General features: G+C 44.4%; 1 protein-coding gene across 7 annotated transcripts in view; it reads right to left on the minus strand.

The window, feature by feature from the left end:
* The window catches only part of ARHGEF3 (Rho guanine nucleotide exchange factor 3), a 108,653-nt gene that overhangs the window by 23,662 nt on the left and 68,483 nt on the right, over positions 1-16,508 (minus strand). The window contains exon 1 of one of the 7 annotated variants that reach the window (XM_053377877.1): positions 1,616-1,898. The exons of the other annotated variants lie outside the window; for them this stretch is intronic. Coding sequence (XP_053233852.1) covers positions 1,616-1,711 — 96 coding nt within the window. The 5' untranslated portion in view covers positions 1,712-1,898. Of the gene's footprint in view, positions 1-1,615; positions 1,899-16,508 lie in introns of those variants that run through there. 7 annotated transcript variants of the gene reach the window in all.

Here is a 16,508-nt window from a genome sequence, read left to right on the forward strand (position 1 = left end):
ATCATAGGTGAATGCACCCTCTGAGCGTAAGGTGAACTACACTGGTCTTAATGTCCCTATTAGCAACTTATTAGACAATATACGCATACCCTCCTGCTTCTCAAGAGTTCTGTTTTTAAAATAGCATTTTACTCCATGTTTTTCTATTTGCTTCTCTGCTGTGAAAAGATTTTCTGCTGTTGTGGAGAACTACTCAACTCGTCTTTTATCACTTCTATAGATTAGCAGAGCACTTTCTTCTTCATCTTGAATGTTTGTATTTATCTAACACTTAAACACATAAATCAGAGCTGCAGAGCTAATCTGCTAAAATAAATTTATTAACATAATCTGAATGAAAGACTCTGATTATTACTATTTCATAATTTATGTTCTGGGAGCGGGGAATCAACTCTTACAGCTGATTTAAGCAACCCATATAAAACCTTTTGTATACATCTCCAAGAAAGTAAATTGTGGAAACTTATTATGTCATACAACTGCATACCTAAGACAGTTCAACAACACCTATTAAGATGAACTTCAAGTGCAAAGGATTGTGTGAAAGAGACAAGGGTGGCAAAATTCCTATTTGTTTACTAAACATTACATTTTTTCAAAAGGATCTGCTATTTTTGTGATTTCTGGGCAGACAGTGCAACTCTCTTGGTAGTTAAATCTCACTGATAACAATAACATATTTCTGAGTAAATATAGCTTAGACTAGGCAGCTAGTAAATTTTATATAGTTGACGGAAATAGCTAATGCTAAAATGCCCCATCACCACAAAAAGCATAGTCATGATGACCTAAATAGTCTCTGAAATAAATATTCATCAATTCATTAACTAGTTAGAATAGATAGGTGATAGATGATATATAGATAGATAGTCCTTCATAGAAACTCTATTAAAAGGAGTCCAATTTTCCTTATAAAAAACAGAAAAGACCTCACATGGGTTCTAAATATTTTGTGTATTTTGTAAAGAGTTCAGTTAAAACAGTCAGTAACAGCCTCTGCCTGTTGGCCACTTGTTCCTGATTCTATTTGTGAACCTGTGAAAATGACAGTGTTTCAAATAGTCTTACTTAACAAATAAGCATTGAGAACCTAAAGGACTGTACCTGTGAATGCCAATGATTTATTTGAGCATGAAATCTGTTTTCCTATGAAATGCACAATCAACCTTAAAAGAAAACATTAATATATGCATTTCAGTGCATATCTCTCAATTACTTATTCCAGAAATAAATCTTATTTTTATCAAAGCACAGTGCTTTTTTCTATTTAAAAATGTTTAGGGGTACTCTCATTTTGACTCAAGGAAATCACCATTTTATAGTTCAAATCCGGAAAAATAAATACAGTAAATGGACAAAAGTACAAAGATTCACAAAATGTTTAAGGGTATGTGTACCCCTGCGTACCCCCTAGAAAAAAGCACTGTCAAAGCATATTCTGATATAAAACTTATGCTGCTGTAGAGTATAAGCAAAGTTGTGCAGGTCCCCTATGTGCAAAATGTGAGAGATCAGTACCGGAGATTCCAAGTTGTTATTCTGCCCCAGGTAAAACAGATTCTTTCAACTAGAAGAAAAACTGCAGTAAAGGCTCTCAAATATCTACCGATCATACCTCTGTTTCTCTTGTTGAGATGCTCGCTGTCTGTACTTCCAGTCCACAGTTTGCTCTTTTGACTGTGAGATAAAATGGATAATCCTTTGCCACCATTGTGGCTGAAGGAGCAGCAGTTTCGGATGTCACAGCTGATTCTGTTGGGCTACCAGCTATGACAGCAAAGCCAAGTCTTCCCTCTGCAGCCTCTCTGGCATGCAGCTGCTGGGGAAATCTAAGTGTGCTCCTGCTGCTGCGCTAGGCTTCTGATAGCATTATCTAAGGCAGCTCTTGTGCTCCACTGAAACAGGAAGCAGAAAAGCTCTTGAGTATGTCAAGCAAGTGTAACTGAATATTGCTCATTACTGAGACCCGCCCACTGACAACAGGATGGGAGGAGAGTGGGCAAGATCAGTACAGACCAGAGGAACACAGCAAATTACTGAAAACTCACTTCAGAAACCAATGGGGAAACATCTGACTAAAGCTCGGGGTACTGTTTTCAAAAGGGTGGAAGCAGGAAACAGTGTTCACAGTTCTTGCCTTTCCAAAAAAGTGCTATTTGATTGCTGGCTACTTGTCAGCAAAATTGGAAGATTCATTTGACATTGCCACATGAAAGAAAACCACACTTTTTAGCATTTTGCTTACCTAGCTATATGAATCCGTCCCACATCCTGCATCACTACTGTGGCCTCCTTGCAAATTTTATGCTGGGGAGTTAATATTCCTTTTAAAAAAACATTCAGATATGGGGTTCCCCCACCTGAAATAGTATAATTCTATAAAGCCTGCACCAATTGCCTTTTGAGCACGCAGTTCATATTTTGTATGTTAAGAGTGTAAGATGTTGATGATATTTATGAGTGTGTAGAGATATTAAACTTCATTACTTTTATGCCCATTAAGAAACATCATTGTCTGAACTGTACTTATCAAATTTGTGCTTTTCTAGAAAAAGCAAGTAAATGCTAACCTTTACTAAGTGCTTTGCTTTGAACTGTTATTATTAGTTTGCCTTTTCCCATCTGGCAGAACAAAGGTTTGTTTTGAGAGACTAATGTTAGCCTCAGTTATTAGGCAGAGAGCTGCCCCTTTTTCTTTTCCATCTCCTCCTAAGGGTGTAAGAAACAGGTTTTCCAAAATAGGGAAAAGCAGAATAAGTGTTGTGATGCCCTCTTAATGAAAGAGAAATAAGAGAACTTGACAACAGTAAGTGTCTGCGGTACAGAAAAAAGGAAACCGTGACTAAGAAGAAACAGAAAAAGGAAGGTTAATATTTAAAAAGCACTTCCAGGGGAAGACAAATGCAACCTTCCATATATTACTTAATTAGAAAAACTGTCAGTGGTGCAAACATTTTAAAATCAGAACCAAATAACTGTTACAAAACTAGATCTTTATGTTGTTTTTGCAGGCTCAAAAATAGTAGCTCCCCTTGAAACATTGTTTATTTTATTTATAAAAACATTATAAGTAACTATTAAACTATTAAACTATTAAAAATCCCTATCACACCCTGGAAACAGTGTCAACTGGCTGGCTAAACCAGGTGAGGGTAGCTGATGGGTCTCAAGCCCTCAGGGAGTTAGAGACTTCCCCTGCATGTGACAACAGTCTCCACAGGATTGAGCCGACAAGATCAATAGTGGGTCAAACGGTCAAGATCTCAATCCTCTGCACGTGCTGTAGAGGGAAGTGAGGGGCAGATGGGGCTCATCAACCTGGGAAGGCAGCCCATCTAGGAGAAGGAAAACTCTGATCCTAAACATCCATTGCCTTGTGTGACATCTTCAGGAGAATAAAATGCTAAGGAATAAACCCTACACAAGACCGGAATAGAGTCCCTAAGACGGTTGGATGGCGCCTTGTATGCCTTTTCCCTCCAACTTCTGCAGCCAAGCTGGTGCCAAACGTATTGCTCTGTTTTTCTTTGGATCACATCAGCGAGGCCAGGGGGGGGGTGTCATCTGGGTGGCCCACAGTGCCCAGGCTTGTGCCCTAGGAAAGTCACTTCAGTGTTGCTAATGCAGCGGTTTGATTTTACCCCCAGAGGTCCCCTGAGAAACATAGCCACAGGCTACAGCCCTAAGCAAACTTCCTAAAAATTCAGTCCCACTAAACTAGATAAGATTTGCTTCCAAAATTTGCTGTTTAGGATCAGGCAGCACATGTTCAGGCACACAGCTCTTTCACTGGACAAATGTTTTGGGAAGCCAAAATCCATTGAGCTCAACTGCCTGCACCAAATGAATTAAACACACTACAGACCAGAGGAAGGTCAGAGAGTGCTTATTTATCAGGTTTTGTAGCTCAAACCATAATCATGTCACCACATCAAGAGAGCGCCAAAATAACTTCTGACTTCTGAGAAACTCCCTTACGGAAAAAAACCCATGATGATTTCCCATCTCACTGCAAATATTCAAGTATTCCAAGCGATTACAAATTTCAAAAGAACTGAAGAGATTATAGAGATAGATACACCAAGTTTATGAATGAACCCATGCACCCATTTCAACATTACTGAAAGTGCAATTATTTTTTCCCAAAGAACAGCACAGGCAGCCTGGGTCACAATCTGTTCACTTATACAAAGTGGGTTATATAAAGTCCTGCACATTCTAACTAAAATGACCCCTCAGGGCCATGCCAAAGGAGACCATTATAAGACTCCGGTGACCCATATGTTTCACTCCACCTTTTAGGGAGTGACACACGAGGTTATATGATAAAGGCAGTGAATTATAAGGTATATGTCAAATACATTTCATGCAACAAAGAAAAATGGCAATGGACTAAACAACCTCATAACAAAATCTGAACAATTCAATAAAGGCAGGTTGCTGGGCTGCAGCCACGCTGGGCACAGTCACGTTCCTAACCCTACTCATCTTGCAAAAATATGCCAAGGTAGGTATCTTTTTATTAATATAACAGAGTTAATAAAGTAATTCTGAAGAGAAAATAAGAAACTCCCTGTCTATGGATACTAGACAGACACCTTCACTTTACTCTTTTAAGTGCTTGCTTAATACATTTTTGTTTAGATAAGCTTATCCAGACACGTAGATGCTGGTGTATTTCACTTTCTTTCACTCTTAATTTTGATTACTTCTGTCAGGGAACTGCCATCGGAGCCAGAGGCGGAGGCAAGGCTCCCAAGCGATGCTGGAGAAGGGCCCAGCAGGGAGAGAGGTAGCTCATCGGCTGGGGAAGGAAATCAGCGTAACACCAGGGATAAAGGGGGGCAGATGGGGGAATCGGCGAGGGGGCTCCAGGACTCCTCGCCGGAGACCAGCGGGGAGAGCACGGGTCCTCCGCTACCCACACCCACCCTGCGCAGAAGACTTCCGTGCAGGGAGAGTAGGCGGAGACTTGGCGTCAAAGAACTTTTGTGCTGGAAGAGGTTCAAGAAACGCCCACTGACGGATTCTGCTAGCGACTGAAACAGCCACGAAGTGAAGGGCTGTCCAGACAGAAAAGGTTTAACCAGGCAACCTAGCCAGGAGTGGCGGCAACTTACGCACGATCAACCCCTATAAGCATTACAGCAATCCGTCAGTCCCTGACGTTGCTTGTGCACAGCGACAGGCAGGCAGCATAATGAGCCAAACCGGAGGAGCCGGCGCAACAGAGCAAGCAGCTGGAGTGCAAAATCTGGTGGAGAGGAACTGAGATTTGGAACAGCATGTGGCTCTCCTGACGGCGCGGCTGGACGAAAGGCGGACTCAGGATGCACAGGTCAGACCCACCCCTGTCGCAAGGAAGGTACCGGGACTGGTACACAAGTTTGGGGGGAAGCCCCAGGACTATAATGCGTTCCGAACGGAAATAGAGTACGCTTTGGAACTGCAGCATAATGACTTTGCTGATGATGGGGAAAGGGTGGCCTATATTGTCGGGCATCTACAGGATGGGGCCCGGGAATGGATCAGGCCCCTAATGGTGACGCAAAATGCTGCCTTGAAGGACCTTAGGGAATTCTATCAGGCGATGGGTGCAATGTATTCCAGTGAAGTGGAGCAAAATGTGACTCGACGGGAATTGATGGGGTGCAAGCAGGGGAGCCAATCAGTTAGAGACTACTGGTTCCGCTTTGCGATGTTGATCCACCGGCTAGGGTGGAATCTGGACTCTGAACCCATTCAAATGTTGTTTGAGGAGGGGTTGTCCCCAACTGTGAAGGACGAGCTTTCCCGCGCGCCCCGTCCGCAGTCGATGGATCAGCTGACCAAGGCTGTGCTTGCGATTGGAGTAAGACAGGAAGCGTGGGCTCAGGAGAAGCGCGAAGGGAGAGGGGAACGTTGCCATGACTACCGTATTCCTGAAATACCGAGGCAGCCTTCCCAGCTGGCTGAGCCAATGGAAATAGATGGCGCGCGCGCATGCGCGCGAGGTTTCAAACTCCAGTGAAGGTCGCAAGAGGGAGGGAAAGGATTGGAAAACCAGCAAGAAGTGTTTCCTCTGCCAACGGCCAGGACATTTTGCCAGGGTCTGCCCTCAAAGAAAGGCCTGGCAAGGGATGGTGGGAGCTGCTGGCTGTGAGGAGGAGGGGGAAAAGGGGCAGGCACAGGGAAACGCCAACGCTTGGCTGCCAATCAGCGGGCACAGCAGCCAGGCCAGCAACCAATAGAAGTGCCCCAGCCAGACCCTCCCAGGGCAGCTATAGCCATAGAAGTGGTGCTAGAACTCCTGAATGGGCACCCAGTCAAGGTGAAGGGGCTGCTGGATTCAGGCAGCTCCTGCAATTTCTTCAGCAAGGACTTCGCTCTAGAGCACCAACTCCACCTGCTGCCCCTGGATTTTCCCTTGCAAGTGACCACCATCGATGGCAGGGAACTTCTGGGAGGGGAAGTGACGCACCAGACCCCACCAATGAGAATGAGGGTTTCCAGGCACACGGAGACCATTGCCTTTCACGTAGCCACACTGGCAGGACCCCCAATAATATTAGGGATGAGCTGGCTGGCACTACATGATCTAGTAGTGGCATGGCATCAGCGGTCGGTCACCTTTGGGTCAGCTTACTGCTTGGAACACTGTCTGGGGGGGACCCAAGGATGACCGTGGCCAGGGTGGCTGGGATGGCTGTGGAGTCAAAAGGGGAAGTGCCATCACAATATGCTGATCTGCAGGAGGTCTTCAGCAAGAAGGAGGCGGATAGACTACCCCCCCATAGGCCCTTTGACTGCCAAATCAACTTACTCCCAGGGGCTCAGCTGCCGGTGCGTAAGTTGTATGCCATGTCTGACCGGGAAATGCAGGAGTTGCGGGAATTTATTGACAAGAACCTGAAAAGAGGTTTCATAAGAGAATCAAAGGCGGTGGGGGGCAGTCCGGTGTTCTTTGTGGACAAAAAGGATACTAATCATTCTAGATTAGTCGTAGATTTTAGGGCCTTGAACCTTGTATCTGAACCTGTGACCTTCCCAATGCCCAGGATTGACGACATTTTAACACGGGTGAGGCAGGGGAAAATATTTACTAAGCTGGACCTCCAGGGAGCGTACAATTTGATTAGGATGAGGGAGGGGGATGAATGGAAAACCACCATGTTCACCCCCCTGGGGGCCTTTGAGTACTTAGTTATGCCATTTGGATTACTGTCGGGCTCCGCCTGCTTTCAAGCATTCATGCACCACGTGTTGGGGTCCTTGCTGTACAAGAACTGCATAGCCTTTTTGGACGACGTCTTAATCTATTCTGACAATGAGAAGCAACATGTCAGAGACGTCAGGGAAGTGCTAAAGAGACTGCAGAGGCACCAGTTGTGGGTCAAGCTGGAAAAATTCCAATTTCATGCAAGAGAGGTTGAATTTCTGGGGTACAAGTTGTCAGACAAGGGCCTAGCGATGGACCCCAGCAAAGTGCAGGCGGTGCTGGAATGGAAGGCCCCAAAAACCCAGAAGGACGTTCAGAGGTTCCTAGGGTTCAGCAACTTCTACAGGAAGTTCATCAAGAACTTCGCCCACTTGACAGCGCCCATCACAGATTGTCTCAGTAGCAAAAAGAAGTTCGTCTGGACAGAAAGTGCCCAGCAATCCTTTGAAAGACTGAAGAAGGCGTTCGCTTCGGAAGAGCAGCTCCTGCACATGGATCTGCAGAAGCCCATGAGGCTGGAGACCGACGCGTCAGACCGAGCCATCGGAGCGGTACTGTTGCAGCCAGGACCCCAGCAGAGCTGGAGGCCGTGCGCCTTTTTCTCGAGAAAGCTAAGCAAGTCGGAGCAAAACTACACGGTGTATGACCGCGAACTGCTTGCAATTTATGCAGCATTTCGACGATGGAGACATCTGCTAATAGGGGCGCAGCACAAGATCCAGGTGTGTACGGATCACAAGAACTTGGAATACTGGAGGACTGCGCAAGTACTCAACCAGAGACAGATTTGATGGGCACAGGAGTTCTCCAAGTTTTCCTTCGAGATCCGGTACGTGCCGGGAGAGGAAAACATAAGAGCAGATGCTCTCTCCCGGAAGCCGGAGTACATGGAAGGAGAGGGACCGCCGGAAGTCAGACACGTGTTCCCCGAGAACCGATGGGTGTGTGGGGGAGTGTTGGTTGGGAAACGAGAACTGGCCGAGCTTACTAGAAACGACGAATTCGCTCAAACTAAAATCAGGGAACTCCGGGACGGAAGGGAAAACCATGGAGGGTTTGAGGAAAAGGAAGGGCTACTGTACTACAAGGGGGCACTGTACTACAAGGGGAGAGCTTGAGGGGAAGGGTATTCAAACAACTCCACGACAACCCAACAGCGGGGCACTTTGGTCAACACAAAACCATGTTGCTTGTCACCAGGCAGTTCTGGTGGCCAAGGGTAAGGGAAGATGTACGGGAATATGTACGGGGGTGCGACCGCTGCCAGAGGGCAAAGGGGGAGAGGGCTGCCCCCGCAGGGTTACTGGAACCCTTACCCACGCCGGGAAGACCCTGGGAAGTGGTGTCCATCGATTTTATGACAGATTTGCCCAAGTCAAGGGGGAAGCCCACAGTCATGGTAGTAGTCGATCTACTGACGAAAATGTGCCATTTCATAGCTTGCTCACATGCGGTGACAGAAGAGGAAACAGCCAGGTTGTTTGTGGATCACATCTTCAGGCTGCATGGGGCTCCTTCGAGGGTCATCTCAGATCGCGGGAAACAATTTACTTCCCGGTTCTGGAGGAAGCTCATGAGCCTGCTGCAGGTCGAGGTGGGCTTCTCGATGGCGAGACACCCAGAAACCAACGGGCAAGCAGAAAGAGCGAACAGTATACTCCAGCAATACCTATGCTGCTACGTCAGCGAGAGACAGAACGATTGGGTAGAGAAGCTAGCGCTGGATGAATTTGCATACAATAACACTGAACATGTGTCCACGGGAATGAGCCCGTCCATGGCCAATTATGGGTGTCACCCCAGGGCCTTCCCGGTGAGGGGGGAGGAAGGGTGGAGTGTACCTGCAGCAGAGCAGTTTGTGGAAGAAATGGAGGCCTTGCACCAGCAACTTAAGATGAACTTGGAAAGGGCCAAGGAAATTTACAAGAGGCAAGCAGACCAGCACCGTCGGGAAGGGGAGACCATACGGGTGGGAGACCGGGTGTGGTTGTCAACCCAAGGGTTACCCTTTAAGGGAGGGTGCAAGAAGTTGCAGCCAAGGAGGTTGGGACCTTTTGAGGTAACACAGCAGGTGAACCCCATGGCATTCAAGCTCAAGTTGCCTGACAGCATGAAGATACACCCGGTGTTCCATAGGTCCCTACTCTCACCGTACAGGGAGGGGCGGGAATTCCCGGGGCGAGAGGGAGAAGTCACCACACACCCGCAGGTAGAGGAGAGGGAACACCACAAGCAAGCCATGGAAATACTCGATTCAAGGTGGCGAGGGCGCCAGGTGGAGTACTTGGTAGCTTGGGAGGCAGAACCCAGGTCAGAAAACACGTGGGTTCCCGCGGAGGCCATCAATGACGGGTATCTGGTGGAGGAGTTCCACAGCCTGTTTCCAGATAAACCAAAACCACTAGCGAGATTCTGGGAGGAGCAATTTGGAACCACAGACGATGAAGAGGATTTTGTGGGTTTTCCTGCCTCCGAAGAGGAGGGAGGAGAGGCGTCAGAGGGAGAAGAATCAGACTGGGAGGCCCACCCCGCAGAAAGAGATCAGAGCGGGTGGGAAGCGGGTTTTGAATCCTCAGAGGATGGCGACAGCTCCTTCCAGGGATTCCCCGCATCGTTGGCCGAGGAAAGGGACGAAGTTGGATCAAAAGGTCGGGCCAGGGGTGGAGGGGGTCCTGGGGGGGAGGTGGATGTCAGGGAACTGCCATCGGAGCCAGAGGCAGAGGCAAGGCTCCCAAGCGATGCTGGAGAAGGGCCCAGCAGGGAGAGAGGTAGCTCATCGGCTGGGGAAGGAAATCAGCGTAACACCAGGGATAAAGGGGGGCAGATGGGGGAATCGGCGAGGGGGCTCCAGGACTCCTCACCGGAGACAAGCGGGGAAAGCACGGGTCCTCCGCTACCCACACCCACCCTGCGCAGAAGACTTCCGCGCAGGGAGAGTAGGCGGAGACTTGGCGTCAAAGAACTTTTGTGCCGGAAGAGGTTCAAGAAACACCCACTGACGGATTCTGCTAGCGACTGAAACAGCCACGAAGTGAAGGGCTGTCCAGACAGAAAAGGTTTAACCAGGCAACCTAGCCAGGAGTGGCAGCAACTTACGCACGATCAACCCCGGTAAGCATTACAACTTCTAAATATTTTCAGCGATTTTTATTGATAATTTTAGTATTTCCTGCAAATTCTTTAGAGGTATTTCTACCATCAAGTGGTGTATACATTTTGTTAACCAATTAATAAAGTAATACTCTGATCTGAATACAAGTTCTGCATTAAGAATTCATTTTAGAGTAATACTTCTCCCTAGCCAGAAAAATCTTTAACGGTACAGGATGAACAGAGTGATCTGGCAAAAAAACCCACCATTTCAGTAAGACCAGGATTTTCAGGGAATCAGAGTATGTAGTACCCATTAAACAAACACAGGATATCCTATATTTAAAGCACCTCAAACATCTGTCCAATGCCCCCTTTGCTCCCACATAGTTTTTGTAAATGTGCAAGGAAGGAAAATCTACACTTTCTTTGGACTGCTTATACCACCACTAAACTTCTTTTCTAGGTTTAAAAAAATCCTAACATAAAATCCTGGGCCTACCACCTGATAGCTCAAAACTCTTTCTTTCTTTCCTATACAGTGGTACCTCGGGTTACATACGCTTCAGGTTACATACGCTTCAAGTTACAGACTCCGCTAACCCAGAAATAGTACCTCGGGTTTAGAACTTTGCTTCAGGATGAGAACAGAAATCATGCTCTGGCGGCGTGGCAGCAGCAGGAGGCCCCATTAGCTAAAGTGGTGCTTCAGGTTAAGAACAGTTTCAGGTTAAGAACAGACCTCTGGAACAAATTAAGTACTTAACCTGAGGTACCACTGTACTGAGCAGGCAGAGTATTCACCACTGTCTATTTTCTAACAGATATCTTTTTAGAAGAGAGCATTAAGCATATCCCTTCTTAACTGGCTGAACTCTATAGACCAAACATTACTTGTTGCTCATATTTAAAACTTTCTTCTTAACCATTTCTGATTTGTTGGCAGAACCCAAATGCCCTGAGCTGGGCCCAGTTGGATTTATTGCCCTGCCCCCCATTTTGCTTTAAAATATTACTGTTCTCTGTGGCATGCAGGTGATTTCCTCCTTCAACCCCCGGTTCTGTTCTCATTTTACTCCTCCTCCCTTTAATCCTAACAGCCAGGGTCTTCTAGCATGTCTGACTGTACAGCAATATAGACGGAATAGTATTTATTTATTATATCAATATCCTCCAAGGAGATCAACACTGTATACATGGTTCTCCCACTTCTCATTTTACCTTCACAGCAGCCTTGTGGGATAGGTTAGACTGAGAGACAGTGACTGGCCCAAGGACAACCAGTGACCTTCATGGCTAAGTGGAAATTTGAATCCTGGTCTCCTGGCTCAGTTGTTCCCTTATTGAGCATAGATCCTCCCCCCACCTTCCATAGTTTCCATAACCCCATATTTGCTATGGTATTTCAGGGGAATGCAAACATGAGTAGCAGGAGGGGGAAAAGAAATGTACCCTACTGACATATTATGCTACATACTGTAAAGAATGCATAGGTTTATACTTCATTGCCCTTTGTAATTGAAATTTATATGCTATATATATTTTCATTTGAAGAGGCATTGTGAAATAACTTCCTTCAGGAGACTTACATCTGTGTTTAGCATAAAGACAATACAGAACTGCTGGACCACACAGTCTTGGATATTGTTTTAGGGTTGCCATACGTTGCAAAAACTGATTGGTTTTGCAATTTTGCCAAAAAAAGCTCCCCAACTTTTTTGTACCAACAAAAATTAGCATAAGGCTACCTAATTGCAGTTATTTCAGGTTTGGCCTCCTTCATCTCACTGCTATAATGATTGATAACCCACTGAGAACATACAGGAATAGGCAACTTGAGGCTTCCTCTCCCACTTAACACTACAGCAATACAAACTACACTAAATGATGGTCCTTCTACATGGTGGTCCTTCACTAAGGAACTCAAAAGGTGTGGTGGGACAAGGCCAAATAGTCCCTTCAGAAGTAACCTTTTTAGTAAATAATTATCTACACAATATACTTTTTATTTGGAAATTGTTTTGTGCAAACTTTAATTCCAAAGTAAATTCCCAACCCAGTATTAAAATTTCCCCAAAGAGCACTTTCAAAAAAGAACTTTTTGAAAATTAACTGTGCCCAAACCAACTCAGCTGTTCATCATGTTTTCTTCCAGATCATGACAACCAATTTTGGAACAATATGTAACAAAAACACTTTCTAATGAGTCAGATTCATGTTGTTTCTGATCAAAAACTGATTTGCAAGAGAATCCTAAAGCCGGGGTCTATCAAGCAAAGCAATTTCTCAGCACTGGTAATTAGTATTTTGAGAAGAAAACAGAGGCACTACTGCTAAGCTACTACCTCTTCCTAAAACCCACAGCTATTCCCTGTATTTATACTAAAAACTATGTATAAATATACAGATTGAGTATCTGTGGACAAGCAAACACCCAGCCAGTGTGAGCTGGCATCATTTTCCAAAAGCAAGTGTATATCACACCCACGGCTGCATCTTGCCAGTTAGATGCAGAAACCTCACAACTTCATTCTCTCTCATTGGCATCACAAGCCTCCCACAAGCAGGTAGGGTGTCCAGTAGCTAGTAGCCACCAGCCATCAAAAGCAGTCAAGCTGAATGGAAATCTAGAGCAATAGTCATCTCCTGACTTTGCTTGGCCATGTTACTTATAGGCTGAATGAGATCCAGCTGCTCAGCTCTACCCCAGAGGACCTGGTGCCTAGCAACTGCATGCAAAGGAAGATCTCTTCCACCATCAGCTGAGCAAGTTCCAGCTGTTCAGCCCTACTCCCATGGATTTGGTGGGAGCTGCTGCTTTGTATGGTACCAGGAAAGGACAAGAATAATCCTGGTTCCATAGGGACACCATGCAATTAATCTTCCTCTACTAGATTAGGAAGTGATTTTATTTTAAGAATCTTTCATAAGCTGCTTTAGCAGCCTCACAAAATTATAAAGTGGGATATACGTATTTGGAATGCATACATACATATAAGATACTTGTCATATATAATTTAAAATATAATTTAAAATCAAAATGAATTAGCAAATGCAGACATTTAAAGATCTCAACTACAAGCTAGAAAAAGGAAATGAAAGGAGGACACCAACCTCCATAGTATACTGAGAAATTCTTCCAACTTTGTTTTGGGGCACTCATTTTCATTGTGGATCAATACCTTTCCAAAAGTTGTTGTTTTTTTTATTGCCAAAATTGACCCTGTTAGCATAAAGCCCAGGTTAACATGTCATTCAAAACCTTGGCTTAGGGCCCTTATTGGGAAACCCCGCCAGATGGGGGAAGGTATAAATAAATAAATTATTATTATTATTATTATTATTATTATTATTATTACTCTTATTAACTGAGGGTGCGTTTTGCAACAAGTTATTGACACTAATAGTGAATTAGTGGTGGATTTATTCTGCTTTACTTTGTTCTGTGACCCCATAATATTCTGCTGAAATCATTCTCCCAAGTCCAGAGAACCCTGAATACAACAACAGGTTGCACTCCATCTCCTGCCCCAACTGATCAAAGCATAAGACACCGATATAACGAACTGTAATTGCAACAGACTATCACAATGCATATTTTGTTCTGGAAAGTGATTACAATAGGAACCAAGTGGCATACATTATGAAAATATATTGATGTTTAATTGTGTAGGTGCTGTGGACCTCATGGTATCTGAATCTGCAAATCATTCATCTGTTTTTCTGATGTTACTGAAACAAAGAATACATATAATTCATGTACCTAATGGTGAATCACATTTACATACCTAATGGCTCGGGATATAGCTATGTTTAATAATCTGCAAATTTTGTCAGGAAGATTGGAAATATTTGTTTCTATAAAGCGTGGTCTACACAGTAAAATTACCATGCTCAAATTAGGAGCCAGATTCCCATGCCAACTCTAAGGGTCCCTCTAGCAAGCTGACTACAGCTGCCCAATAACCTATGCTGTAAAAAGAGCCAGGGGGTTGATCTTTTACTACATCTTTTCCCCTCCTCTCTGATGGCATGGTTGGCACCCCAGATGAGATAGGCTCCAGGACAAATAGAGCAATACGACTTTCCTTCAGAACTCAAGCAAGGGCCAATCAAGAAGAACTTCCTGCACAGAGGAATTGCCCTTAGAGGTAGGACAGCTGGTCCGTCATGGTGCCTTGAGGCAGAAGGGTCTGCTGTAGCTCCGGTGATGCATCTAGTGGGAGCCAATACAGCTGTTGGGTTGTCGGGTTACAAACACCTCGGGTTACAGACTCCGCTAACCCGGATGTAGTACCTCGGGTTAAGAACTTTGCTTCAGGATGAGAACAGAAATCGCGCAGCAGCGGGAGGCCCAATTAGCTAAAATGGTACCTCCGGTTAAGAATGGCTTCAGGTTAAGAACGGACCTCCAGAACAAATTAAGTTCGTAACCAGAGGTACCACTGTACTTGTGGATATAACAGGAATTATTTGTCTGTAATCTGGCAGCTTTAATTCACTCTGGAGAGGCAGATTTAATCTGCCTCTGTCAAAGGGTGGAGGGGGAAATCTCTACTTTACCCCTAAGAATAAATAGGGAACACAGAGCTTCATTTTACTCAGAACAGCTTGGCATCTTAATTACAAATTGAAGCAGACAGAAATGAGAGTGACACACACAGAGATACAGATACAAATAAATATATGATGCATGACGTTTATGACTATTGCATTTTATTCCATTCCTCCAGGTTCAACAGATCATCTACCGTAATTCATCTTGCATAACTTCTTGGGTCTCTTCTTTATCAATATTGCCTCTTAACTTGATGTTATCTATATTCTCCACACCCTGCCAATACTCTTCTACTCCACACTATCTTAAGAGCAATTTCTGAAAAGCTCCACTGGTTACCTCTCTCCAGAGGTACTACGCCTTCGTTGTAGTTTACCCTCTTACTCTTATTTTCAGTCATTACAAAATGGGAACAAACAGCTAATCTGTCACAACTTTTTACTAAAAGGAATGGAAATTTTTCTAATAAAAAATTTCGTGCTATTTCAAAAGTACTGCCTGAGGCAAGATCAAGTCCAGTCTGCTATGCAGTGAAAGGGAAAGCCCCTTTTCAAAGAACATCCAAGGAAAGAGAAGTTCAAAAGGAGCAGAAAGAATTTTAAAAGCATGTTTCCTTGTTTAGAAATTCATTTCTAAATAGTAGAAGCTAGGTACCCCCATCTCACTGGTGCTCGCACTTTCTATATTCTATATATAAAACCAGGTGCTAACAACAGAAGTCACAGTAAAGAGGTGGTAGGAACTTATTTGCTGGCTACTTTATGGCAATTACTCATCTCTTCCTTTTGTTTTCCTCTTCCTCTTCCTAGCCAAAGGAAGCATCAATCCCCTGGATCATGTTTTAATTACATTAAACTTCATTACTTCATTCCACTACGTAACTGGTAAGAATGTAAGAATAGCCCTGCAGGATCAGGCCAATGGCCCATCCAGTTCAACATCCTGTTCTTACAGTAACCAACCAGATGCCATACAATCATTTTGGTTCTTCTTTTCCAAACCTTTTCTAACTCTACAGTAGCATTTCTGAGATTCAGCAACCAGAACTGAATGCAGTATTCAAACTACAGCTTCAACAAAAGATTTGTATAATGGGATGATGATACTTGGCAGTTCTATTTTCAATCCCTTTCCTAATGTTCTCCAACATGGAATTTCCCTTTTTCACAGCTACTGCACATTCCACACTTTATTATTTATTTCTAATATTCATATTGGTTTTCTGTCCATATTTGAAAGTTCAAAGCAGAAAATTATTGCATGCATAAATTAAGAGGGGGATGCAGCATGTGACCATCTAGGCATGTAATGCTACTTGCATCAGGGGAGGAGCGAGCAAGAGTAACTAGGCTACATACATTAGCACATTGCTTGTGTACCCTATGACTTTTAACAATAATTTTATATAGTTGGTTGATTTTTTATTTGTTTTGCTTTTAGAGCTTGTGGGCTGGATTTAACTACCCCATTCCATTAGCTGAAGCTGGCACGAGGACTCCCTTCAGTGCAATGGGCTTCTTTTTTGTCATATCAGCAAAACCATGCTAAAAAAGAAGACAGTACTACATTTTAAACCACAGATACGCCCTGACAATTCTGTCAATTTTAGTTCAGTTCTCTGATGACAGTAGAGTTTGGCAGAAGAAAGCAAATGCAAAACTG

The sequence above is a fragment of the Podarcis raffonei genome, chromosome 2, assembly GCF_027172205.1.
Source record: "Podarcis raffonei isolate rPodRaf1 chromosome 2, rPodRaf1.pri, whole genome shotgun sequence".
Taxonomy (NCBI): Eukaryota; Metazoa; Chordata; class Lepidosauria; order Squamata; family Lacertidae; genus Podarcis; species Podarcis raffonei.